General features: G+C 39.2%; 1 protein-coding gene across 2 annotated transcripts in view; it reads left to right on the top strand.

Moving 5' to 3' along the window:
• Positions 1 to 27,093, top strand: part of GABRB3 (gamma-aminobutyric acid type A receptor subunit beta3) — a gene marked incomplete at both ends in the record, with an annotated part of 232,324 nt that extends 205,231 nt beyond the window's left edge. For both annotated transcript variants that reach the window (XM_082648678.1, XM_082648679.1), the window contains 3 exons: positions 12,185 to 12,337; positions 18,193 to 18,437; positions 26,752 to 27,093. In XM_082648678.1, coding sequence (XP_082504804.1) covers positions 12,185 to 12,337; positions 18,193 to 18,437; positions 26,752 to 27,093 — 740 coding nt within the window. The remainder of the gene's footprint in view (positions 1 to 12,184; positions 12,338 to 18,192; positions 18,438 to 26,751) is intronic.
• Positions 27,094 to 27,875: the final 782 nt, after the last annotated feature.

Here is a 27,875-nt window from a genome sequence, read left to right as displayed (position 1 = left end):
GAGCAGCTTGCTGTCACCTAGATGTGAGATTACCTGATGTTTCATTTCTGCTTTAACCCTACAAATAAAGTATGTTTTTACTGCAGTTCACAGATTTCTACTTTAAAGTGTGATCTAGTTCTCTATGACTCATTAGTGGTTTATGGTTGAATTTCAGAAACTACTGAAAATGTATTTTTAAAAATAAGTGCAAGTTGAGATTAGTCTTTGAAATCTTTTGATTGAAACCTGAAAAGATATTGTCCTTCTATACAAGCTTTGGGAATTGTGTAAGAAATTTTTACTGAACTTAGCTTTTAAACCTGTTCTAGATAGGCAAGCCATAATTATTTAAATGTTGGGGTTTGAAAACGTCTTTCAGAAAAACTTAGCAAAGCAAGTATTATATCATTATTTTCTGCTTACTGAAATTAAGCCAGTGACTCAAGCAGAATCTCAATAAAGGAAATACTTTCATTCTTTTATCTAATTTCTGCTTAGTTAAACATAATAAATATACATGTGTTACTGAAGTACTTGGGATGTGCCAGAAATATCAAGTTGAATGACCTTAAAGCAAACAGATCTCAATTCATTAAGAAATATGTGAAAATTTTACGTGAATTGTCAAACAGAAGTTGGTGGACCTTCTAAAAGAATGTAATTAATTAAAGCAAGACACTCCTAGGAAGGTTTAGAATTTTTCTCATGCTTTATTTTTAATACAAAGACTTATAGATTTTTATGACTTTAAGTATAATCTTTATAACTTTTCTGTATGTGTACATACAGAAAAGTATTTAAAATATAAATATAGTACTAAGTGAATTATCAGAAAATGAAAATCGTGTAAAAAAGGAAAATCAGGTCAAAAAGTAGAATGCTGTGGGCACTCCCAAGATACACACTATGACCTCTCCTAATTTCTTTACATCCCTCCTTCTCAAAGGAAACCACTATCTTGTTACAGTATAGTTAATTTTGTATTTTTGAACTTTATTGAATGGGATAGTAGAGTTTAAATTATTTTGTGACTACCTTCTTTAATTGAACATTATGTTTGTGAAATCCATCAGTATCGCTATGGTTCATTTATTTTCCTTGCTGTACTACTGTGTAAATACACCACAATTTATTTTTCCAGTCTACTGCAGGTGGAGATTTATGAGTAATGCCACTGTGAACATTCTTGTACTTGTTTTTTTGTGAATAAATGCTCACATAAATGTTGAGAATATGCTTAAAAGTGTAATTGTGAATGTTCAAGCTTAATGATTATGCCAACCTGTTTTCCAAAGTGGTTTTACTAACTTACATTCATAGCAGTAATGCCTGAGTGTTCCTTTTGCCCCACAACGACCTTGCTAATATTTCACATGGAAGTCACCTGTCGGGTGTTGGGTGATGTCTTGTGGTTTTAACTTCCATTCCTCTGAGTGCTAGTGGGACTGAGCACCTTTCCCTAATGGCTCTTTGGAGATCCTCTTTTGTGAATTACCTATGCAAGTTTTTTTATGTGAATTTCCTGTCAATAATTTATTGGAGTTATTTATAAATTCTGGATGCAAACTTATACAGGTTATAATGTGTTACAAAAATGTACTTTTTACATTGAGACCTACAGTCCACCTGGAATTCAGTTTTTGGTGAAAGGTGTGAAAGTTTCATTATCTTCCACAGCATCATTGTGCTTGCAGCAACACCTTTGTCATAAATTGTTTGTATGTGCATGGATCTGTTTTTGGACTTTGTATTCTGTGCCATGGGTTTATTTATCCATCTTTGTACACTTCCCTCACTGTGTGGATTGCTGTAGCTTTTAAGTAGAGCAGATCCTTCCTTCCCTTTCTTTTTATTTACTATTGATGATTATTTTTGGCCCTTTACATTTCCATAAAACTTTTATAATCAGATCATTAATTTTCATTTAAAAAATGCTTTGGCTTTTTATTGGGAATGTATTAGTTAAGTTAGTGAAAAGTGACCTTGTTATAATTCTTTCAATCTGTATATATTTTATCTCTCATTTTGGTCTTCTTTAATTTGTCTCAATAACATTTAGAGTTTTCTGTGTAGAAAACTTGTACATCTTTGTTAAACTTTTCTATATGTTTGATATTTTCTGATGTTATTATAGATGGTAAAATTTTCTTAACATAATTTCTTATTTGTTGCTGGTATATAAGAACACAATGATTTTGTATTGAACAACCTTGCTAAAGTTTTATTACCTCTATGAATTTATCTGAGATGGTATTTTTACCTATTCCTGAGCACTGGAGGGGCCTTTGTACATTTGGATTCCATATTTCCTCATTCTGACTTATATATGCTATTGTCATTATGTATTATAATTTTATATATATTTTAAACCCTGTACCATATTATTATTGTTATTAGATGCAGGAAATTTTCACTTAGATGTAATTATAAATAATCCTGTCTTCTTTGTTATTCATTCTTTCCTTTACCACCAAGTCTATCTGTGAATGTTTCCTTCTGCCTAAAGAAGAATATTTTTAAAATATTTTCTTTAGTATGAGCCTCCTGGTCAAATTTCTTCTAGGGTTTTTTTTTTTAAAAAAAAAAACCTGTGTATGACTTTATATCATATTTATTCTTATAGGATAAATTTGCTGGTTACAGAAAGATAGGCTTGCATTTTTTCCTTTTCCATTTGAAGATATGACTTCATTTTCCCTGGTGTCCGTTGTTTCCATTGAGAAGACAGTTGTTGGTCTACTTGGTGCTACTTTCAAATTAATCTGTTTTTCCTCCCCCTCCAGATCCTTTTATAATTTTTCTCTTTGTTTTGATTTCACTGGCACTTATGATGTACCAAGATATAATTTTCTCTCTAATTATTCTTCTTGGAGTTTGTAGATCTTCTTGAATCTTTGGCTTGAGGTCTTTCAGCAGTTTTAGAGCTCTGTTAGCCACGATTGCTTTTCCTCCATTTTCTCTCTGCTTTTCTCCTTCGAGGGTTCCAATTTCAATTCTGACAATTCCAACATTGGATCTTGTCACTATATCTTCTGTCTTGTCACTGTATCTTCACCTTGCTTTCTGAATTTTTTATTTTCTCTTCATGCTTCACTCTGGAAATTTTCTTCTGGTTTATCTTTCAGTTCAACAATTCTTTCTTCATCTGTGTCTAATCTGCTAGTGTTGTACATGGGAAAATTATAGATGTAATTCAAAATCTATGATGATGTTTTCTTTCTTCAGAGAGAATTTATGCTTGCCTCTATCAGGCATCTAGAGGCATTAGCAATCCAGAACAAGCTTCATTTGCTTTCTGGGATTTGGGTAATGCTGAGTTCAGATTCATTCCTTGTGCATGCTTGAATCCTTGTAATTTATCTTTACATCTTGGACAGAGCTCTTTGGAATCCCTATTTGATGGTGTCTATCTCGTTTTTGCTCCCTTTGTTCCATGAGTCTGTCAGATGTTCTACTTAGCTTCTCATCTTTCTGTTATAGAAACTACAGCTATCTGAACCATGGAGCTCACCTCTCCCAGTTTACTTTTTCTCCCAAACCTTAGCCCAGATTCTTACTGGCTTGTTATCACTCCAGTGCCTCTAAGGAGATGTATTTAAGTTTTGTCCATTTTTCCCAGTTGTTTCCAATAGAAGGGTTACCTATTCCACAATACTCAAACACCATAGCTTATTTTTCACTCCTCTTTATTTTTTCAGAAAAATTTACAGTTGTTTCAATATTTAATTCTTATTTAGCTTGGACTATTAATTACATGAGAGTAAAAAAGAAAATTTGGGATACATTTTTTATAATCACAATTCAGTAAATATAAATCATTTAATTCTGTATTTTTCTGACAACATTATAGAGAGGAAACACTTATCCATAATAGTGTACTACTGAGGAAAGTGCTGTAAAGCTCAAAGTCAGGAGATCTGGGTCCTTGGTTGCAGCAATACAAAGCTGTGAAAATGTGAGCAAAGCACTTCAATGGCAGATAGTAAGAGGATTAGGTTAAAAGAAATACTGTGTTAAATTTATTTCAACAAGCATATCCAGCTAACAATCAAAGAGCCCTTTAAATATCACTCTGGACATGGGATCACTTCATTGGGACTTCAGCTTTTGTACTCGTCTTGAATGTACTTCTGCTGACCCACAAACTTTGGTATATATGGTTTTTGCCAAATCTGAAATTTACTCCTAACTTTTTCATTTTCTTTGAGCCAAAAGACTGAGATTTTTTGGTAAATTCATGGAGAACAAGTTACTTAATATGCCTCTTTAATTATGTGATGTTTTTATTTCTCTCCTTTTTTTCCGGGGTACATTTGGACTGATACATTCTGACTTCATTTCAAAATACTTCTGCCAAGATTAGAAGAAAGAAAAAGAAAAGAATCTAAAAATAAATGATGATGATACATTTCTGTTAAGATACCTGAATTTTCTATTCTTCAAAAATCAACTTTCAAAATACTATTTTGCTTTTCAATTATGATTGTGAAACAAATTACAAAATTTTTAAAAGTCTGCATGTCACACCCTTAATACATTCACTTAATTTTCTCTAGAGTCCATTCGTGAACTCTGTGCTTTAGTTTTTTCCTAAAGTAAAGCCCTGTGATCAAATTATTACTCATTGGGTCTCTAAATAACATCTACTATTGGTCTAGAGCCAATATTATATGAAAGGTTAGAAGAAGGAATTATCATCTATATCTCATTGTCTTTTAAATTCCAGAGACAAATTCCCATTCTTTTTTCCCCATCGACTGTTTTTAGAAGGATACTTAGAGACAAGTCACCTGTGCTTACTAGCCAAATACTACTAATCTCTCAGTGCAAAATGGCAGAACTAGAGCAAACTTATTCTCTCAGTGCCAAAGGAGAGCTTAACTATCTCATCTTATTGCTATGAAATCATTTCCCTTTAAGGGCTCCTGACCTATGAAAAATGTCTCACTACAGAAGCCAGATTTCCTCAGAAATTCATTGTCCCACACCTCCTTTGCAAAACTAACTCTCGTCTATCTTCATCTTTTGGAATTGCTTTTAAGACTTCCACACAATTTTTAAAATATGCTCAGTGGTAAAAATGCTTAGATTACAGAATCTTGAGCACAGAAGTCACCACAGAGGAGAGAAAGGAAAGGAAGAAGGAACTTGCTTTTATTGAGTGTGTATTTGCAGCCAGATAGTATGTTTGGTACTTGATATAAATGAATTAAGCATTTAATTTCCAGTAAAGTACACATAGTAGGTATTCTTTTTCTTATGACAGAGTTATTAAAATGTAATTTACATACCATAAAATTTAAGCATTTAAAGTATATAATTCAATTGTTTTTAGTGTATTTACAGAGTTTTGTAATCATGACCACAATCAATTTCCAAATATTTTAATCACCCCAGAAACCCTGTACTCATTAGCAGTCACTCCCCATTTCCCCCAATCTGCCAACCCTAACCCTGGGTAACCACTAATCTAATTTCTGTTTCTATGGTTTTACCTATCCTGTACATTTCATGTGAATGTAATCATACACTATATGGTCCTATATGTCTGGCTTCTTTCACTCAGCATGATGTTTTCAAGGTTCATCCTTGTTGTGGCATTTATCGATACTTCATTCCTTTTTATTGCTGAATATTATTCCATTGTATGACTATATCATTTTTTGTTTAACCATACATAAAGTTGATGAATGTTGGGCTGTTTCCACCTTTTGATCATCAGGAATAAAGCTGCTATGAACATTCATGCACACGTTTTTCTGTGGACATAAGTTGTCATTTGCATTACATATGTACTTAGGATTGCAACTGCTGGGTCATATGATAACTATGTTTAAGCTTTTGAGGAACTGCCAAACTGTTTTTTAAAGTGGCTGTACCATTTAAGTTCTATAAGCAATCATGAGGGTTCTAATTTATCCACATCCTTACCAACATGTGTTATTGTCTCTCTTTTTTATTGTAGTCATCCTAATAGTATGAAATGGCATCTCATTGTGTTTTTGACTTGCATTCCCTTAATGAGTAAGATGCTGAGCATCTTTTATGTACTTACTAGACACTGTAAATTTCTTCTTTGGAGATATATCTATTCAAGTCCTTTGCCCATTTTTAAATTGGGCTGTTTGTATTTTTTGTAAACCTTCTTTATATATTCTAGATATAAGTTCTTCATCAGATACATGATTTGCAAATATTTTCTCCCTTTCTGTGGACTGTATTTTCATTTTCTTGATGGTTTCCTTTGCAGAATAATAGTTTATAATCAATGGAGTATGATTTATATTTTTTCTTTTTTCACTTGTGATATTCTTGCCCTAATTTTACACACAAGGAAACTAAGGGTCTGAGAGGGTAGCCAGCTTCCTAAAGGAATATCCCAAATAAACCCGGAGCCTGAAACTGGATCACTCAGATGCCCCTGCTCTTTGCTTCAGAGTCATAGGATAGAACATTCTGGCTTTACTGTGGAGGATCAGAAAGAGAATCATTGCCTGGTTGAGACAGTCTTTGAAAAAGTTTTGTTTTTCCTCTTTCTCTCTTTCCTATTTCATATATCTCCTTTCCTTTATGGAATTTTTGAACATAATTAAGGTGACTAGCAATGCAGGTGAGAAAGTTAGGAACACCATTCTGAACTTTAGGTTGTATTATAAAGTAAAAAAGGTAGATATTAAATGAGACAGCGTCATAAAGACCCCAAGAACAGCACCAAGCTCACAAAGCTTCCTAGGCCATTGTGACAGAGCCCCCACGGTGGCCGCCGTGGAGAGGGACAGGTATATGTACATAGGCCAGCTCTGCTGCAGTTGCTAAAAAATCAGCTTGTTACTTTATAGATACATTTGAGTGGCTCTTATCACTCCGCAAAGGTGACATGATACTCTGCATCCACATTTTTATGAGTTCTTCAACAATATTAAAGCCTTAGAAAGTGCTATTAATTGAGGCTGGATGAGAGATCCAGAGCCTTGTTTCTGGCCTCAACTTTTAGTGCATCTGGGGAGAAAGGGTTGAGATCAGCATCTTCGATAGATAGTTTTACCAAGGAAGCCCTGAACCAGAACAATGCACTTGTATTTAGGGACTGTACCTTTGTCTTTTTACTCAGCATCTACTTGTGGACCTGACCACATCTGCATTGGCACACAGACTTTAGGGCTTCTGTGCCTTTCTGTTGTAATTTGTAAGCTTCTATTGCTCTTTTGAAGGTTATGTCTTGGTGCAGCTGACTCACTACTTCTGAACTTTAAAGCCACTTATTATGATCATTTGAGGAGTTTCTCCATACATATAGGATACATCAGGACATCTGTTGTACCAGTGTCAGGACTTTATCTAACAGAGCTACACAAAGACTATATGTGTTCTTGAGGATGCACACCAAATGGCAAAAGTCTTTGCCTAGAAGAATTGGTCTTGACACCTCTGAAGATTCTTGTGTTTATTAACATTCTGAGGTCTCTGTCTCATGGTATCTTGAAAGGCTTTTCTTCATTTGGCCCTGGTGGATCTTTTACCTTGAAGGCTATTCTGCTTCTCTGCCCGTAAAGACTCTTATTCAACCAGTAGTATCTCAGTTTAGATACCATGAAACCTTTCTTAAACGTGTGCCTAAGAATATCCAGGGTAGCCCTTACCTGCGGTTTACAGAGGCCAGTTCTGTATGAGTCTCTCTGACAGATTAGGAGCTAGTTGAGAGCATAGACTATCCTCTTATTCATCTTTGTTTTTCCTCCACTAACATTCCCACCTGTGGGATTAGGAGATTGGGATTGGGGGGGCAGCACATGGTGAATGCCTAAAAATTTTGTTGATTTGAAGGTATATTTCACATTTAAGAAATAGAATGTATTTACTAAAAGAATACATAAGAAAATAGTATATTTTCTTAATTCTATGTTCTGTGTTAATGAGTGCCTTGGTGAATACATAGTTTTGAAATCTGAGTAATATTCCCTTTCTCAGGGTCACTAATGACCTTCCAAGTGTTTCACTATGCAATTGGATCATTGGTCCCCATGTTGCCTGGGGCAAGTATTCTCAAAAGAGTATCAGTTGTACTTCATTGCATAAGTATCAATATTTGCCTTGTAGGGAACAGTTTCCCTAAAGAAGATGCATTTTGGAAAAAGTTAAGAAAGTTGACTCAGAAAATGGAAAGTTGGGGAATATGGTAGATTGCATTATCATTCAAAAAATATTTGTTGCACTTCCCTGGGAGAGGACTGAACTGTCTTACACATAAAGATTGACAGTGAGACTTGCTCTGGACAATGAAATGTGATGGGAAGTATGTGTGGCACCTCTTCCACAGTGTCCAGCTGTCTTCCAGATAGAGGAAGCTAAGTGACTATGGAGCACAAGAAAGAAAAAACAATCTTTGTTGTAAAGCTACTGAGATTTGAGGGGTCTTTTGCTACTACAACATGAGCCAGTCTATCCTGATGGAATCAAACAATTCCAAGTAGAGTGGATATAGTGACAAATATTTGGAGCATAGAATAGCAAATGACAAGTAAAGGCATAAGATTGCCATGAAACTGCAAACTAAGATCTGATTTTGAAGTTACTTCAGTAAAAATGTTGAAGTTGTGGGCTTCCCTGGTGGTGCAGTGATTAAGAATCTGCCTGCCAATGCAGGGGACACGGGTTCAAGCTCTGGTCCGGGAAGATCCCACATGCCAAGGAGCATCTAAGCCCGTGCGCCACAACTACTGAGCCTGTGCTCTAGGGCCCGTGTGCCACAACTACTGAGCCCATGTGCCACAGCTACTGAAGCCCGTGTGCCTGGATACTGTGCTTCACAGCAAGAGAAGCCACCGCAATGAGAAGCCCGCACACTGCAGCAAAGAGTAGCCCCCACTCACCGCAACTAGAGAAAGCCCGTGCACAGCAGCAAAGACCCAACGCAGCCAAAATAAATAGATAAATAAATAAAATAAATTTATTAAAAAAATGTTGAAGTTGCTATGGGATTTCAAACTAATATTTAATAGAGTTACTGACTGTTTTGAGTATTAAACTTGCTAAAGAGTCACATAAATAAACCAAATATGCCTGCTTTCTTTCTCTCAGTACACAGATGCATTTATTAATAGACAGAGATGGTTTAGACGTTTAGCTAGGCATGACAGTATATGAAAAATACAGTACCTCACAAACTCTGCCTAGGGGTATGTACAGCTTACTAAGGAAGATCTTACCTTGGTAAATATTAATAATTATAACTTTAAAGAGGAAAGAAAATAAGAGGGTAATTACTTACACTTGGAGTGAAGAAAAAGAAAGGATTTATGGAAGATGTGGCATTTGACCAAGGCCTTGAAGTATGGTTAAAAGAAGACATTTCTTAAGGGGAGAACAGTGGGTGTGAATCAGCAGAGGCAAGAAATATGAACAATTATTTTGAGGCAATGAGGATACTTCTTGGCTAGAAAATGTTATGCTTAATGCAGAGACATGGTGGAAAATAAAACTAATGTTAAATTGGGAAAACATTTTGGAGAAGCTAAAATTCCCGGATGACTATTTTAACCTTTATGTGAAGCCTTAGAAGTTGTTGAATACGGGATGACTGTGCTTGTGAAACATATGGGACCGGGGACCCAGAGGTGTTAAAGCCCAGGCAGGGCTCTGACTTGGTTCATGGGCACATCATGTCTATGGACATGTCCATGTCCATGTCCATAGACATGGAATGTACTATAAAACAACAGAGTGTATCAAATCTATGTCAGCAGAAGCTTTATTTCATAGAGGTGTTGGAAAACTTGGTTAGTTGTTTGTGGAACAAAAACCAACAACATGCATGTTCACTTCATATCAAATTGCCAACCCTCAAAATAAGTTTGTGGTTAGCTCTCTATTGTGAACTTATCTAAACCTAAAAACAGGTTTTAAAAATCACAGGGAAAAAAATAAAATGGATAGACTCAACTACATAAAAAACTTGTTTTTATATGTCCCCCACTTTACCCAATTCAGGTTTTTAAACAAATAACTGGGAAAATGCTTGCAGAGGATACAAGCAAGTATTAGTATTAAAAGAACTTTAATGAATAGGTAAAAACAGTAAGAGGAACAAAAAAATGGGAAAAATGAATGAATAGTGTAATTAGATTATTTATAAAGTTAAAATCAGGGGAAAAACAAACATTTAGGAAGTGATCAATTAAAGAAAGTGATTGAAAGGACACATTTTCCCAAGGAAATTAACAAAAGTTATTTTTAAGAAATATTATGGGGCTTCCCTGGTGGCACAGTGGTTGAGAGTCCGCCTGCCGATGCAGGGGACATGGGTTCGTGCCCCGGCCCGGGAAGATCCCACATGCCGCGGAGCGGCTAGGCCCGTAAGCCATGGCCACTGAGCCTGCGTGTACGGAGCCTGTGTTCCGCAATGGGAAAGACCACAACAGTGAGAGGCCCGCGTACCACAAAAAAAAAAAAAGAAAAGAAAAGAAATATTATGCAATATTGTTATGTTTACAAAATGAGATAGGCACTTCTATAAAATACTCATAGTGGCATGTATGCTTGTGTGGTTCTTTTGCAAAGTAATTTGGGAATATGTATCAAAAGCCTTCAGCCTTGGCTTAGCAATTCCTCTTTTGGCACATTCATCCTAAGGCAGTAAGTTTAAACATAATGAAAGGACTCTGCTCAAAGGTATCCCTAAGAATATTACTTACGTTTTGTAAAAATGGCAGTACCCTAAATTTATTGCATTCAGGAAAATGTATTTATAAACTATAGAATACATGTGTATGTATTTGATGGAAAATTAGGAGAACTTTAAAATTGTATTTATAAGTAATTTGTAATAAGGATGAAAGTGTTTATGCTATGGTGACAATACAATATATGCATTTGATCAGAGTTATATAAAAGAAACTATACACACACAGGCACATAAAAGATTGGAGGAAATTTCCAGATTGTCAGCTTTTAAATGCTGGGTCCATTAGGCGATTTCTTTTCTCCTTTATATAATTTGGCTGAAAATGTGGTTGATGCTAAAGTAAGAGCCTAGAGGTTAAAGTCTTTCATCTACTACGTAGAACAGTCATACGAATAAATCAAACTGGAAAAGGTATAGAATATAGGGACAAAACCAGAAAGGGATGTGGAGTAAAGTCAGGAAAATGCATATACTTTGAGGCAGGAGGAGAACAGGAGCCTGTCAGGCTTGGAGTAGGAGGAAGACAAGAAAAGTGAGGCCTCCTGAAGCTTTGGGTGGAAGAATTTCAGGAACAGAGCACCACCCATAAGTGAAGGCAGGAGGGAAGTTGATGATTAGAGAAGGAAGTTGATGATTAGAGAAGGTTGATGATTAGAGAAGGTTGACTTTCCAGCGACCTCAATTGAGTCCAGAAAATTAAGAGCTGAGAAGTTTGAAACTGATAAAGTGGGCTGTTGAAATGGACAGGAGGAAATGGAAGCCACACTTGCCTTGCTCCAAGAAAAACAAAATCAAACAGAAAAGGCAAATATATAGCTATAGGTGGCATAAGCAGTGGACTTTTTTCTCTGCACTGGCAGTGGTGGTGGGGTTCAAGGCTGTCTAAGTGGGATGTGCACATCAGGAGGTTAGCACTGGGATTCAAATACAGGAAAGCAGACTGGGTGCTTCTCCTCAGCTCTCCTTGATGCCTTTCCTGTGGTTGGAGCAGAGCATCTCAGAGTATACTCCTGCCCTCTGTGCCTCTCCAGCTCTCGGGTGGGGGTCCCTGAGCTATCCCAGGTGTTCCAGGGTCAGTGCCTCAAACATCTGTGCACTGTTGCTCTAGATGGACTGACAGGGGATGACTGATAAAAACCATTTTGCTCAGTAAAGCCTTGAGCCAAATCTCCCCTATCTACAATGGAGAAGAAGGGGACCATTAGTTGAAAACTAAATGAGATATTTGGCACTATTCTGTGTTCTAAGCTAAAGCCTTCCCCCAAAGTTTTCTCAGGGACAGTTCTCAGCTGAGTATTTAACCTTAGAAGAGTATCCTCGTCATGACCTCATACATAGACTGAAAATCATTCCTCTCCCAAGTTCTTGATGGGTACCATTAGGCGCACGGAGGCAGATTACATGGTTGTGGACCACCCCTCCGTTCTGGACTTTTCAAATGCATGCTGTTGACCCCTAGAAGTCAAAGCAAACTCTTTGCTGTGTCTGATCTCCAGTGTAACTCCTGTCTGTTTACTATAGGTGCCTACCCTCGGCTCTCACTGAGCTTTCGGTTGAAGAGAAACATTGGATACTTCATTCTCCAGACCTACATGCCCTCTATCCTAATTACAATTCTCTCATGGGTGTCCTTCTGGATCAATTATGATGCATCTGCGGCTAGAGTTGCCCTTGGTATGTACTATTTTTAAATGATACCTAAAATGTAAAGTCACCATATCATTACAATATTAAGGGAGTTCAAAGACTATAGTTCAACTACAATTTTTTGACATCATGACACCAGTCTTGCCCATATAGTCACTTTTTATCTTGAAACACTAATTTCATGCATGATTCTCTTGATGTGTTAATTTAATTATAAGGCTCAAATGTGAATTTTCATGCCTATGAAAGGGAAAATATGCTTGCCGAATATTTGCATAATAAAACTATTTTTGACACTAATTTTAAAGCAAGGATTAACATCTCCTGTTCAAAATTATTCTATGGCCCAGAAAGAAGACTTGATTAATTGTGTGCATTCTTTTTTAAGTTAGAAAAACAGTCAAATGTTATACCATATAATTGGAATTACACAAATTAATGAGCATTAAAATGTGATATTAAATTCTGAGTGGTTCCCAAGAACTCTAGTGATCTCTTCTGGCCATTGGTCACTTGACAAATGGATTATTAGCTGATGTACAATATACATTTTATGTTCCAGTATGATTTCTAATATTTTTTAATTATTAAGGGAAGGCTTATATTTTCAGAAAAATTATTTTCTACTGAACTAATTATTATGAAACTGCATGGACAAAATAATTATTTAAATACATTTGAGGTAAGTACTGAGCTTTTAGAGCTGAAGAGCAATTGTCCAGTTTATCCCTTCTTTGGGTAGGGTTGAATTTAATTCCTGGGAGTGAAGTCATCAATAATACCTTTCAAAACTGATGGGAAAGAATTACAACACATCTGCTGGTAAGCCTGCAGAGAAGCATAAGAATTCAGGGATCTGGTTGTCCCTCTTTCTTACTTTTTCTATTTACCATCTCTTCCCAGGAATATAAGTTGCTTAGCATCATGCTTCCAGGAGAATGTGTGTACATGTGTGTAAGTGGACGTCTGGTTTAGACGCAAAGACAGGTGACTCTCACTGATTCAAGATTAGATTTCTTTTCTCATGAAATAACATTTAACAGTGACTTATTTTTTTCTAATGAAATAACATTTAACAGTGACTTAAGAAACTTAGGTAGTTACCTCTAAAGTATTAGGTGAATGTAAAAACACTTTGAGCAGAATAAGGTATCAAAAAATCAGAAGTGCTGTTAATCTATTTCTGATGGGCTTGGTAAAGGAAAAATCTCTCGAAAAAACCTTCAGGATTTTTTACCACCTGCAGAGGTTACCCTGTAACATCAGTCCTTTCTGTAGGTTTTGCCTTTTTTGTTATGTTACTAGATTGCTCTTTGTTAAACTATTTTCTCTTCTCACCTGGAAAATTCACAGCTAAAATGAATTTGCTAGGGCAGATCCAAATTTTGTGGAGCTGCTAGCTTATACAACTTCAGGAGCTCTCTTTAAGGAAAAGAATATAAAATACATAAATACAGAATTTCCGGAACCCCTCCCGAGCCTGTAAGAGGCCTGTATTAGAGAAGATCAGAAGCTGAAGCTTCCTGAGCTTCCAGGGAATCTGCCTCAGAGACTCTGTTATTTTTGAGATAATTAGAGAAATATGAGTACCAAAGAACCAGAATTATCTGGCATCATCAGAAGAGAGGTGTACTGAAAATGCAAATTTCTCAATTTTCTGGATGATCCAAATTCTATAGCTCCTAAATTGTAAACATCGTCTTCCACAATATTAAATAGATAATCTATCTGGAGTGGATTAGAGTCAACATAGCCTCATTACAGCATATGAAAGTAGACTCCACTTTTTCTTGTCAACTCAGTATTGTTACTATAAACCTCAATCATGCTTCTGGGATGTTTTCATGTTCATGAAAACATGAACATGCTTCATGTTTTGCTGGGACAGAGGAGTGGTCTGTCCAGACTGGCTAAGGCGTTACCACTGGAGGTGTGCAGGTTCTGATGGATATCAGAAGTCTGGGAGGCAGAATTGAAGGCATTTGCCAGTGTTGGGGTGGACCTGAGGCCTGGAGGTCGAGAAGGCAGCTGGGATCTCCAGGTTGCAGTGTCTGGCCAGATTGATGTCCAGCAGGTCCCGCTCTCAGCGTGGGACCCCAGTCCTCTCACTCCTTGTCTCCCAGCTTCTGCATAAGACATGGTCTCTGAGCCTGGGCCTGCAGGACTTGGGAAGTGACAGCACGGCAACTCCAATTGGTTAAGGAAAAGTGTATCATCGGGTAATGAACCCTAAATAACAGCAACAACAACAACAATCATTAAGGCTGAAACTTACCAAATACTCAGGTTCTAAGTTCTGTGCAAGGTCATTGGAAAGTGGTTACCTGATCCATGGTGCAGAAGATCCATAGCATGATAGGCAGGGTTATCGTTCCCATTTTACAGAGAAGGGAGTGAGGTGCAGAGAAGCTACATAACTGGTGCAAAGTCAGATAATATTAAGTGTCAGAAGAAAGATTTTAATCCAGTTTGTCTGACTTCAGGGCCCTTAACCACTACACGTGATTTCTACAGTGTCAATAGACAATACACAGAAGGGTTCTTTGGTCTATTACATTGTAAAAATATAGATTTTTTTAAAAGCTCAGCAAGAATTATTATTAACCATTCTTTAAGGAATCTCTCAGAACCTTTAAGATACTAATGTGCTCAGTGCCTCTTGGAGAGGATATAGCCATGGTTTGGGGGGCTTTGACTGGAGAACTCCCCCTCCCCCAGCTCACTTCATGTGTCTTGTCATGAACTACACCCTTTGAAATATTTAGAGTGCTGTTTGCCTTCATCCTGAATGATTGCACAGTGGTGAGTTCTCCCCACTTCTAAATGAGGTCTGAGAGGTGTGGGTCTGCACAGAAGGGTGCTCAGTGAAGACCTCCTTGGCATGTCCCTCCAGCTCAGGGCACTGTTAGACCTGGAATTGTCAGGGGTTGTCTCCTCTGAGAAGGGAAACGCTGGTTCTTCACCCAGTTGTGCTGCACAGATGCTCTGTGTGCTTCAGGATCTTATGCTTCTTCTGCCCAGGATCTGACCCCCACATCCGTTGAACTGTTAGTGTTAGAAGCCGCCAGACTACAAAGTTGGGAGTTGTAATTACATGGTCATCCTCAAAAATCCTGAAGTCCACTTATCAGTGAATAATAGTATTGGTCCTTCTGAAAGTGAAAATTTACACTAAAATAATTTGTCACATTATTTAGGTCACAAAGAAGAAAAATTAAATATCTTTTGATTAAATGATATAAATTATATTTTTATTTCACAACCTTCTTTATAAATGCAGTTTTTCAAGCATAATATTTCCTTAATATAAATGAGAAATAATTTGAGGCTAATAGTTAGCAAGACAACAGCTTGGTAAATGTATGAAGAACACAGAAGGCACCACTCAGTCTCCCATTCTGCCTTTGGATGGGGTCCCCTTTAGAGATTAGAAGTTCAAAGAGAGGCTGCCGGATCTGGGTCTCCTGCCAAGAAACTGGAGGCTACCAGAAAATGTATTTTTCTGTGATGCTGATAATGATAACATCTGTTGTTGGCGAGTGTTAACAATGCCAGTTACTGTTATCCCATCACCGTGGTGTTTAGACTTCACAACACATTTAGACAACAGTTGTGGACCTATCAAGCTCATTCAGGTCCTGCTGCTGGTACGTGGTGGAGCAGGGCTTTTGGCCTGCGCCATGTGGTTCTACTATCCAGGCCGTGAACCACCGCATCCACCACTCTCCACGGTTATCTTGATAGGAAGGAAAATGATACAAAGAATTAGAGAATGCATGGCCTTTCAAGCTAAGAGGTCATGTGATCCCAAGCTGGAAAGCCAGGGAACACTCACCACAAAACCTTACTCTTAAGGGACTCCTTGAGCTGGCACTGATGGGCCTGAAGCCAGCGTCCTTGCCCATTTTCCTCGCCTTTGCCAGACTGAGTTCTCGTTGACATGTGCTGGCCGTCCCTGTTTTGTGTTACTTTAGCCCATTTTCTGGGGACATCTGCTGAGGCCTATGTTATACACATCCACTCAGAATAATCAACTGGAGAGCCAAAGCAACGACTAAAGCAGAGCACTTTCCAAAGTCCATTTGGAAAGAAAAAAATAAGTTGTGGCAACAACATTACAAAATTTTTGAATAATAGTGAGAACAGCTAATTTTGTAGCATCTGCATGGTGTTTTTGCACTTCCTTGTAAACTATAATTATCCCATTGCCATTTTCAAATCTTAAAAGTCCCCAGGTACACCTGAATTTTATGTTAAAGGCGAGTCTTAAAATATCCTGACATCTTTGACTTCCATATATTCATCGTCAGCTCTTGTTTGCAGTCAGACATGAAAATAGGTTCTCTGCTCCTCGCTTCCCTCATCTCCTGCTAACAGCAGCTCAGCATGTGTGGGATGGAAGCCTGGGCTCTCTTCCCTCTTCTCCAGGTAGTCACTAGTGAGGGGAGCCCTACACTCTGGCACTCATCCAAGAATGGGATGGGAGTCCAGAGGGCATCAGACTAAAACGCTTAACAAACCCAGCCCCTTCCCCGGAGAGTTGAGTGGGGGTCCAGTGGGGTCAGAGAAGTGGTCTGGTGGGACCATGTGTCTGGGTGGTCAGCCTCTTGGGCTTGCACCGCCTGCTGGTCTAGGGGACATCATTGGTTTTCTGGGTTACTACGGCTGAAGGACCATGACTGAAGCTCTCACCTTGCAAGTCTCCTTGAGAGAAGTCCACATGTGGCAATGACCCTCTCCTTTGGGTCCTGGAAGACACATGAGTAATCACATTCCATGGTACCAGTCAAATGGGTAGAAAAGAGTTGGCTCTTTGGAGCTGCCTTACTTTTTTGAGACTTCTTAATATTTCAAAAGTACTGTCTCAAAGAGAGCAAGTCAGCTGCAGTAATGCCCGTGCCACTGAGAAGTGAGTGATGCAGTTCATTCCCACACATGTAGCTTCATTCAGCTCAGCAGCTCTGGTCATGTCATGAGCCAATGGGTCCCCTGCTCTCTGTGGCTTCAGATCATCCCATATGGAATCTTTATACACCAAGAACATGCCCACTGCTATGGGAGAATTACAAAATATGGTCCTTACATGTTTTTAGAGACTAAACTGAGCTCCCTTAGGGAAAAATGGTATTTTTCACCTGATACTATCTAAAGAATACAAAATAATGACATTTAACAAAAAAAAAAATACCAACAGAGATCTGGCCACTTGCCCCAGAGCATGGTAAGATCCTATACTTTGGGTAAAATCTTAGCCCTTGCCCACAGCCAACATGTGCTGCACAGCTTATTAGCCTCTTTCTTAGCTGGGGTGGGAAGTTGCTATGTGAGGTAATCTGTTCTCCGGAGCTACACTCGAACATTCCCTCTCTGAGCTAAGGACTGGTTCCCGTCCTTAGCAGCTTTAAGTCATTGCCTCATTCCCCTTGCTTTAAGGCCTTGTGGTAAGAATCATTTTCTTCACTAGTGGCCACACATGGCCTTCCTAGATTCCCCAGATTCATTTTCTTCCCAGAAGCTTCTCACCCAGACACTTAGTGTTTTATGATAAATTCCAGGTTTATTTTCATTTCTTACAGCTTTCATGCAGGGCAGCCTCTGCCTTGTCCCCAACCCCTCTCCATCCACCTCCGTCCACGGGCCAGGTGCAGTGGGAGGCACCTCCCAGGTGGCGCAGGGTGGGAAGAGATGTTAACTCCCCAGCCTGAGGTGTGACCTGCCGCCCAAACTGTGTGTTCTATATTCTGTAGTGTTTCGATCACCCAACAATATTCAACCGTGATTTTCAACTACTTCACACTGTTTGAGAAAATAAAGCAGGAAAGTGAAAAGTGAGGAACTGAGCGGTGGACCTGCAGCCTCTCACGCTCCCATTTCTTTTACAGGGATCACCACCGTGCTGACCATGACGACCATCAACACACATCTTCGGGAGACGTTGCCCAAAATCCCCTATGTCAAAGCCATTGACATGTACCTCATGGGCTGCTTTGTCTTTGTGTTTCTGGCCCTTCTGGAGTATGCCTTTGTCAACTACATTTTCTTTGGAAGAGGCCCTCAAAGGCAGAAGAAGCTTGCGGAAAAGACCGCCAAGGCAAAGAATGACCGTTCAAAGGGTGACAGCAACCGGGTAGGCCTCTCGGCCTCGGCCGCCCCCACTCTGCCTTTCCCAGACCTGCAGACCCCGCGGCATCATGGCCTTTGAGTAGGAGTGATGCAGGCTTGTTGATTGTAGCCTGAAAGGTGGCGTCTGCAAGTCACTGAATTTTATAGAAAAGCAAAATTGGTGCAGAAGTTGGAGAAGCCAAAAACTTGCCAGTTTCCTGTGAAAAGAAAAGGAAAGATATAGGAATGAATGGATCTCTGGGGTGTGGGGCCCAAACTTGACAGTCAAAAGCATTTTCAACAATGTTGCAGTTTTCCTTCAGTGGTCAAATTACAAATGTGATAGCCAGCATGCTGTTGTTCTTTGCACGGTGTGGACAGCCCCCTCTCTCATCTGCCCTGGTTCAGGGTCCCTAGTGCAGGGCAGGAGCAGTGCACTGTCCCAGGGCTCTCGTGCATCTGCCCTGGCCCAGCCCTGCTGGCTGTGTTCTGCAAAATGCCAGGCAAGCAGCCCAGGACAGCAGCGGCCAATCAGGGAGCTGCTCTAGGACCCATGGGCTCTGAACCCAGAGAGAGGGCACCAATCAGGTCCCTCTCCAGCCCTCCTCATCTCACGCTTACATCCTTCCAATTACAAACTTTGCAGTTAGATGTCATTTCGGTTTATTTTTTTAATAAAAGGAATATGTTATTGCAATTATAAATACTATTTTAGTGAAAGCACATTGTCATTTCTATAAAATTTTTATCTTTATCCTTTTACCTCTTGCATCCCTTCAAGTCCTCAAAAATATACCTCCACCCGTTTACATACTGGACTTGTTCCTATATTTCTTCACTTTTAAATTCTTCTTACTAAACATACTTATTTCTCAAGCTCGTGAGGTTTCCTTGTTCTTTCTGGTGTTCTTGGTGCATTGCCGGCCCAAGCCTCTCCCAGGGGTGCAGACGCTCCCTGGAGGAGTGCTGTGCCTGTGGCCCACCAGTGGCCCAGAATAGGTCCCTGGATGTTCATGAATGAATGAAGGTAAATGGCTATAAATGGCTCCTATCCTTTCAGCAACACATAAATAGACTTGGTCAGAGAAACTAGGATCTGTGAATAAAATCAGGCTTCCACAGGCAACATGACCCTGAATTTCTTACTGGAAACTATACTTAGCACCATACTGGTGTGTTTCTAAATTAGTCCACATCCTATTATGCATACACAGTATACTTTGGTAATACTGTTTCCAAGGAAACTAGAATTCATCACATCATTATTTTTTCCATTACACAGACACGCAGACACATACAATGCTGTTTTTCCAAATTCCCTCATAATTTAAACAGATTTAAATTTTATTTCCTTTCTTCTAAATGACACTCTTTAGAAAGGTTAAATTGTTTTGCTACAGAAATATCTTTTTGAGTGTGAAGCTTAAAATTTAAAACAAAAGGAAACAAAATCCCCCAAATCTCTAAATCCACAGACGAAATTAAGCAGACTGTAGAAATAATATATTATAAATCAGATGCAGAGGAAAATTCATGAGTCCATTTTTACTGTTTGCTTTTCTGAAAATTTGTATCTGTTTTCCCAGCAGTTTTCTTAAAGCCTTTGCATGTTCATATTTTTAAAAATCTGTAATTGTAGACATCAGCTCAGACATACAAATGTATGTATGCTAGTTTTAAATGCATATTTGATGCTCTTAAAGGTAAGCATTAAAAGCTGTTGCTGACTAGATGGCAAACAGGCACATGAAAAGATGCTCAACATCACTAATTATTAGAGAAACACAAATCAAAACTAAGAGTTATCACCTCATACTGGTCAGAATGGCCATCATCAAAAAATCTACAAACAACAAATGCTGGAGAAGGTGTGGAGAAAAGGGAACCCTGCTACACTGCTAGTGGGAATGTAAATTGGTACAGCCACTATGATGAACAGTATGGAGGTTCCTTAAGAAACCAAAAATAGAGTTACCATATGATTCTGCAATCCCACTCCTGGGCATATATTTGGAAAAGATGAAAACTCTAATTCGAAAAGATACATGCACCCAAGTGTTCATAGCAGCTATATTCACAATGGCCAAAACATGAAAACAACCCAAGTGCCTGTCGACAGATGAATGGATAAAGATGTGGTACATATATACAATGCAATATTACTCAGTCATAAAAAAGAATGAAATAATGCCATTTGCAGCAACATGGATGGACCCAAGAGTATCATACTAAGTGAAGTAAATCAAACAGATAAAGTCAAATATCATATCATTTATATGTGGAATCTAAAAAAAAAAAAGATGATAAAATGATCATATTTCCAAAATAGAAATAGACTCACAAACATAGAAAAGAAACGTACAGATACCAAAGGGGAAAGTGAGGGGAGGGATAAATTGGGAATTTGGGATTAACAGATACACACTAATATATGTAAAATAAATAAACCACCAGGACCCTGTATAGCACAGGGAACTATATTCAATAGCTTGTAATAACATATAATGGAAAAGAGTGTATGTATATACATATATATGTGTATATATATATAAAACTGAATCACTTCGCTATCTAACTGAAACATTGTAAATCAACTGTACTTCAATTTTAAAATATTGTTGCTGACCACACCTAAGAATTTAGTGATAATTTTAAAGTAGAAATGCACCTCCCAAAAGTTCATATCACATGATCCGAATGAATTAAAGTAAAGAATAAAAAATTTAATGCAAAACAGAAATGGCACTATGCAGAGGCCAACAGTTTCAAGAGTTCTTTGTAATTACAATTATTCACTCATTCATTTTCAGTGATATCTCTTGGGATTGTTTATCAGTATGGCCAGCAATGGCCTCAAGGAGCCCCTCTGTCATAGTTGGGAGCCAAGAGGCTCGGGGGCTGAAGCTTTTCTTGGACTGATGGACACTGGGTGACAACAAGGACTTGTACTGTCATTGTCTTTGCTTGTGTCCTGTAAGAGATCTCAGGGTGGTGTCCTCAGGGGCTCTGCAGGCCACCAACGTGACCATGACGCTATTGAACCTAATGTCGGACCATGAGTAGATTTTCCTTAAATTTAGTGATTCAACTCTATTTTAACTTAGTGGCAGTGTTCACATAGTCACTTAGTTTATCCTCAGATCAGTGGTGCAATGAAAATCCTGACCTTAATTTATTTGTGCTTAACCTCTGTTTGTTCCTGAGTTGTTTCTATACCCAAGAGTTAGTCTTTGGTTGTAATGCATGTATTATGGTTACAAGCCTTGTGATATTTTGCAAGTTGACCAAACGGTATTTGAATTTCATGAAGTGGCAGAAAGTCTTGCCAAGGAATCAGAGCTGCAGGCTTGACATCATTCCTCTTACTAAAGAGCAAGATTTCATTTCTCACATGATAAATAGTTCCTTATTTTCCTGAAACTAGAGTATTTTACTCATTTTGAAGATTGAAGGTTAGTAGAGAATGAGACGTCAACAGTGTGCCAATCTGGTGACAGATTCATGGAAAAAGTGAAAATCCCTCTAGGATACATTCCACATGAGATGTTTTTCATCTCTGAATGTTTCTGCCTGTCCAAGTTTTGAAGCGGGAAGAAAAACTACATTGAAATCAATGAATCTAATTATAGTAGATATGAGACAAACTCCTCAAAATAAGTAGCATTCATGAAATGCTTCAGAAATTACAAGTCATCACTGTCATTCTATACAGGACATTTTTACAATCCCATCTGTTTTAAGATTTAAATTCTAGATGATAGGAAAAGATTAGCATCTCTTCTGGAAATATTTGTTTAAAATGTTTGGTTTCTAAGATTTAAAAGATTTTAGTAACCCTTTAATTCTTGCAGAAAAAAATACCTTCTAGTAGTTTCAGTGTAAATTTTCTACACACTGGTTCACGTTTAAATGAAAACTATGCAAATGTAAAACTATGTCAAAAGCAGCCAAACTAATTTACTCTAAATTCTTATTAATTCCATGTATATGTTCAAGTTCCTTTTGACATGATTGTTCCATTGTAGCTGTTCACCCCACTCTGAAATGGAGCGATGCAACCATATTGGTTCTCAAACAGCTTTGAGGCAGCCACCGGTGTCAGAGCACCCTGGCACCCCAACTTTGTAAACATTGACAACATCAGGTTCAGCTTCCCTCAGGGTGGGTTTCCTTCACTGGAATCCAAGAGTGCAGACTTAGACCCACCCTCCGAAGTTCTTTTCCAAATGCACAAAACTGGCCACAAGCGATAAGGGAAGACAGGATACTGATTCTTACAGATTTGTCATTAAATCTTGAAAAATCAACTCAACATCCAGTTGACCTTACTTCTTATGTTTTTTTCACTCTCCCTGTGGGCTTCCTGAAATCACCATACACCTTATTATCTCTTTGCCTTTGATTCCCTCTTCCCAGAATCCCTCTCTTTTTTGTCCACATCTCCCCTCCTTCAAGACCTAACCCAGATGCTCTTCTCTATGATGTTTTCCTGATTTTGTCTACCACTTGTTCCCACCCTGCCTCTGACAATCCCCACTCCAAGCAGGTGGACTTGTCCCTGTTCTTCTAACCTCCAGGGCACATGCTCTGTGCTTCGGAGATAGATAGCAGGTCACATTTCATGTGGCCACTGTGCCTTCTGTCCTAGACAGCATCCCATTCTTTGCATCTACCAAAAGGTGGACACTGGGGCTGGATGTGGTAAGTGCTCAGGGAATGTGTGTCCATGAATGAGTAGTGTTTGTCATCTGTTTGGTTCCACTGAAGCCACATGTTTTCTCACTCTTCTAGTGGGAAGGGGGGGAAGGTTCATAAATGTACCTTTTTTTTTTTTCTAATTAGAACTATATCTTTTTTAAAAAATTTTATTGACGTATAGTTGATTTACAATATCGTGTAAGTTTCAGGTATACTGTACAGTGATTCAGTTATACATGCAAATATGAATGTATACATACATAAGAATCTTTTCCAGATTCTTTTCCCTTATAGGTTATTACTTCACGCTACTATGTATAAAATACATAAACATACCTTTAAAGCCAGGTGAAATTCTGCGTCATTAGAACCATCAAAGTTCTACCTAATAAACGTATCACAGAATACTCCTTTCCTTCTTTAATAGTAGACATTCCTTTATTGGTATTTTGTTCTACAAAGTCATTCATCATAATCCCCTAGATTTTGATAAAAGGAGATTTGCATATTATGGCATTTTTGATAACTAGAAAAGAGATGGAATTGTTGGCATGTATTTTAAAATGTGCTTTAAGGGCAATAGGCAGTACCTTCTAAAATGCATTTGCTGATTATTTGAAGCTCTCACCTGTTCCACCCCTTGAGGGCAAGGACCTTCTCTTACTCCTCCGTGCATTTCAGTAAAGGCCAGCTAATCTGCCCATCACCCTCACCTCCTTGTTGCCTTAGGGCCAACTGCCCACAACTTCCGAAGCAGGTCCAGACCACCCCCTTCTTAGGGAAGGTGATGTCTTCCGGTGGCCCCAGCACACCCCCAGTTCCTAGGTGGTTTCTACGGAGGACATGCTACTGCCCAGTCCCTTGCTGGCCTTTCCTTTGCTGTCTCCTCCTGTTTCAGCCACACCTTCATTTACCTGTTGGGCTGCTCCTCCCACATGACTCAGCTCCAAACCACCGGATGGATGCCTCACTGATCCCCCAAACAGGAAAATAGACTTTTTGTTGTACGGATTTTACTGCCAATCATTCCAGGGAGAGACGATGAAAAGAACAGATACAGAACACAAGTCCTTACAAAGGTCTACTATTCCTGGTACTTTTGAGATACAAGCCCCATTAGAATTTTAACCTCCATTTTAGAATAAAAAAATAATAAAACTTTAATTTTCTTCTGGCAGTGCTCTGCTCCTTCCCCAAGAATGGGTCTCCATGAAAAGCCTTCTCCCTAATACGAATGGTATTATCTTGGTCTATTCGTGTCTCCCGGCACCCCCAGGTGGGCTGTCTTCCATTCTCAGGAGACCGTAGACCACAGTCCATCCCACCTTGGCCCTTCTCATTCATCACGCAGGAACATTGAGCCCAACCCAGGCTAACGTGGGCCAGCTGCTTCACCCTGAGTCCACATTGCGAGTATTTCTTCAGGGAGCTCGGGAAGGGCCAGGAGGCTGGGTGGGAGTAGGGTGATGAGTAACTCTCTCTCCACTCCTTTCCCACCTTCTTAACTGCAGAGATGCAGAAATGACCAGGTGGTGGTGAAGCATTGCTGAGTGTCCTGCGTGGTCTAGAGGAAATGCTGGGATGGGTTTCAGTGGCTGGCGGGGAGCAGTTACCACCTCCTGGCATTTCGCTCCCAGACTGCCCTCAAGGAACAGAGACCAGTGCGGTGCACACCAACTAGGGTCTGTCTCTTCACTTTCTCCCTTCAAATCCATCATTTATTCTTTATTCTGCCACTTAAGTTGGGTTTCAGAAATGTGTCACTATTTCACTTAGAAATCACTTTTATTTCTCATTACCTAAAGGGTAAAGGTGAAATTCCTTTAATGGCTTGACTCTCATCTGCTTCCCATTCATCACCAGGTTTTCTTTCCTGTAATGATAAGGTGATAGGTAGACGCTGACAGGGATGAGAATGACAGCCACCTCCTCTATCTCCAGCTGAGCATGGGCCAGGAGTTGAGCGTGTGCATCCATTCTCTCCAGGACTTGAGTCCCACTAGTTTGCCCTTCTCAAAATACTTCAGCCACTCTTCAAGGCTTTGTATGTATGTTTTTCTGGCTTTTTGCCTGAGAAATTTCTACTCATTCTTGAGGCCCAGTTCAAATTCATCACCCCTCTGAAATCTTCCCTTTTGTGTCCTGTAGTAGTTTTGATTACAGCCACACAAACTTAACACTTAAAACAACACCCAAATGTTATCCCACAGTTGGGTCAGTCAGAAGTCTGGGTATAGTGGGGCCAACTCAGTGGGTACCATGGTTCCTTGTGGTTGTAGGACTGAGGTCCCCATTGCCTTGCTGGCTGTTGGCCAGGGCCCATCTTTTCTCCTAGAGGCTGCCCCTTTCTTCTCAGGCCTTCCCTGAAGTTCTCAATCAAGGGTGAATCCAGTCCTCATGCTTCAAATTCTCCTGGCTTTCAATTTCTGCCACATCTTTCAGACGTTCTCTTCTGCTTCGAGCTGGAGAAAGTTCTCTGCTTTTAAGGTCTCATGTGATTAGATTGGGCCCACTTGGATAATCTAGGCTACTCTCTCTATTTTAAGGTCCATGACCTTAATTATGTTTGCAAAGTCCCTTTTGCATAACATACTCAAAGGTCTGAGGAGAAAGGGGTGACATCCTGATGACCACACCTTTCCTTCCCCAAGCGTAGTTGAGTGGTATTCTCAAACCAAGGAGGGGTGGGGAGGGCACCTCTGAGTCTTTTTTTGTGCCTTTGTGCCAGAGCCTGAGTGGCCCCAGGATGTTGGCAGCCCTTCCTGTGTCTAGACAACCTTGGTGTCTGGGGCCATCCTACCTGCAGTCCAAGCACCACTCAGAGATCTGCACGGGCCCCTACTCTTCTTTGGGAGTCTTCTCTCCCAACCTCACCTCCTGTACATCTACCTTAAGGCCTAGCCTCAGGCATGCTCCATGAAAGTTTAGTGGCAGACCAAAAAGTAAAATGGACCATTGGCGTCATCATGAAAGGTCTGAAGCTGTATTTAGCACAGAATAAAATGTTATTTTAAAGTTTGGCTCCGATGTAAGAAAGGACTTTAGCCTATCTTAAATATAGCTCTTAAAAAGGAGGTCTCCTGCCAGGAGCGGAATTGAGTGGGGAGATCGTATTTGGGTGGGGGTCTTTATCTAATCCACCAAGGTCATTAGGTGTGTCCATTCATCACAGGACTCGCTTGTTTCTTCATGGTAATTTGGATATTTTTGTACCATCAGAAAAGGAGACAAATCAGCTTCCAAAGAAGAATGGGAGAGTATAGTTTCTATCCAGTGTATAGTTGTGAAAAATGGTTATAATACCTGTTAACATCTTGAAAGACATTTGTACTTTAATTTTGTCTTCAATAAGGACTTGTACCCATAATGTGGAATTTCAATTTGAAAAGGGCCCCCTTATTTTATCTAATTTTCTACATGAGAATTTTTAAATCAAGGAAATCAAAACTCTAACCTGCAGTTAAGCCCACAAAATGACACTTTCCACTAAACTAGAGTGCTGGCTTTGACAGATGTGCAATTTCTCATACTATATGTGACATGGCTGCATGACGTAAGTCTGTCCTGGGTTTGTATGTAGAAATTAGGTTTATTGGCATGCTATGCTAGCTGTCTAACAATGTGTGTTTTCTTCCAATTAGGTGGATGCTCATGGAAATATTCTGTTAACATCGCTAGAGGTTCACAATGAAATGAATGAGGTCACAGGTGGCATTGGTGATACCAGGAATTCAGCAATATCCTTTGACAACTCAGGAATCCAGTACAGGAAACAGAGCATGCCTCGGGAAGGGCATGGGCGACACATGGGGGACAGAAGCATCCCGCACAAGAAGACCCATCTACGGAGGAGGTCTTCACAGCTCAAAATTAAAATCCCTGATCTAACCGATGTGAATGCCATAGACAGATGGTCCCGGATCGTGTTTCCATTCACTTTTTCTCTTTTCAACTTAGTTTACTGGCTGTACTATGTTAACTGAGTGACTGTACTTGATTTTTCAAAGACTTCATTTAACACTGAGTGAAATATTACTCTGCCTGTCAAGTTTTTATACCTGTACACACACAGACACACACACACACAGACACACACATATATACATACGCAATTGTATATATATGTGAACTTTCTCAGCATATATATAAAATACACGTGTATATGAGGATGTATGTGTATATGTTTATACACACAGGTGTAAGTACCCATGTGTATGTCAAACAAATACACATACATATATACATTTTGCAGCTATGGACAATTTAACACAGGATGCATATTAAAGAAAGTCATAGTTTTTTCTTTTTTAATTGAAAGGGACAAGCATCGTCTAAATATTATGCCTTGAGAATGAGGGCGCGAAACACAATATCATCCCAAAATGTGTCTTTTACTATCATTAGTTAGATGTTTTAGTTTAAAAATCAGGAAGAAACTTAGTTATTCTTCGAAAACTCATACAGTGGTATTGCTAGTTTAAAACCAGTCACACTTCATACCCTCTCTTTCAGTTTATTAAGTGAAGGCTTTTCGGCTTTCTTGGCAATGGGATTTGTTTTCGTGGGGCAGACTTTTTCTGTACGGTTCCATGGGTGGGGTGAGCCTCTGGTATGTGCTCACCTGTTTCTTAAACATAGGTAGAGCCCACATTGATGTCTGCACGTCCATCTTTTGAAAGCCCATCGGGGATGGATGGCATCTCATTGTAAGTACTCTGCTGTACAGTGTATTTCTCTGCTCACTTGGAGTGGATCCAGCTTCCGC

Source organism: Grampus griseus (genome assembly GCF_964374135.1).
Source record: "Grampus griseus genome assembly, chromosome: 2".
Lineage (NCBI taxonomy): Eukaryota > Metazoa > Chordata > Mammalia > Artiodactyla > Delphinidae > Grampus > Grampus griseus.
This window is presented reverse-complemented; position numbering and strand designations above follow the sequence as displayed.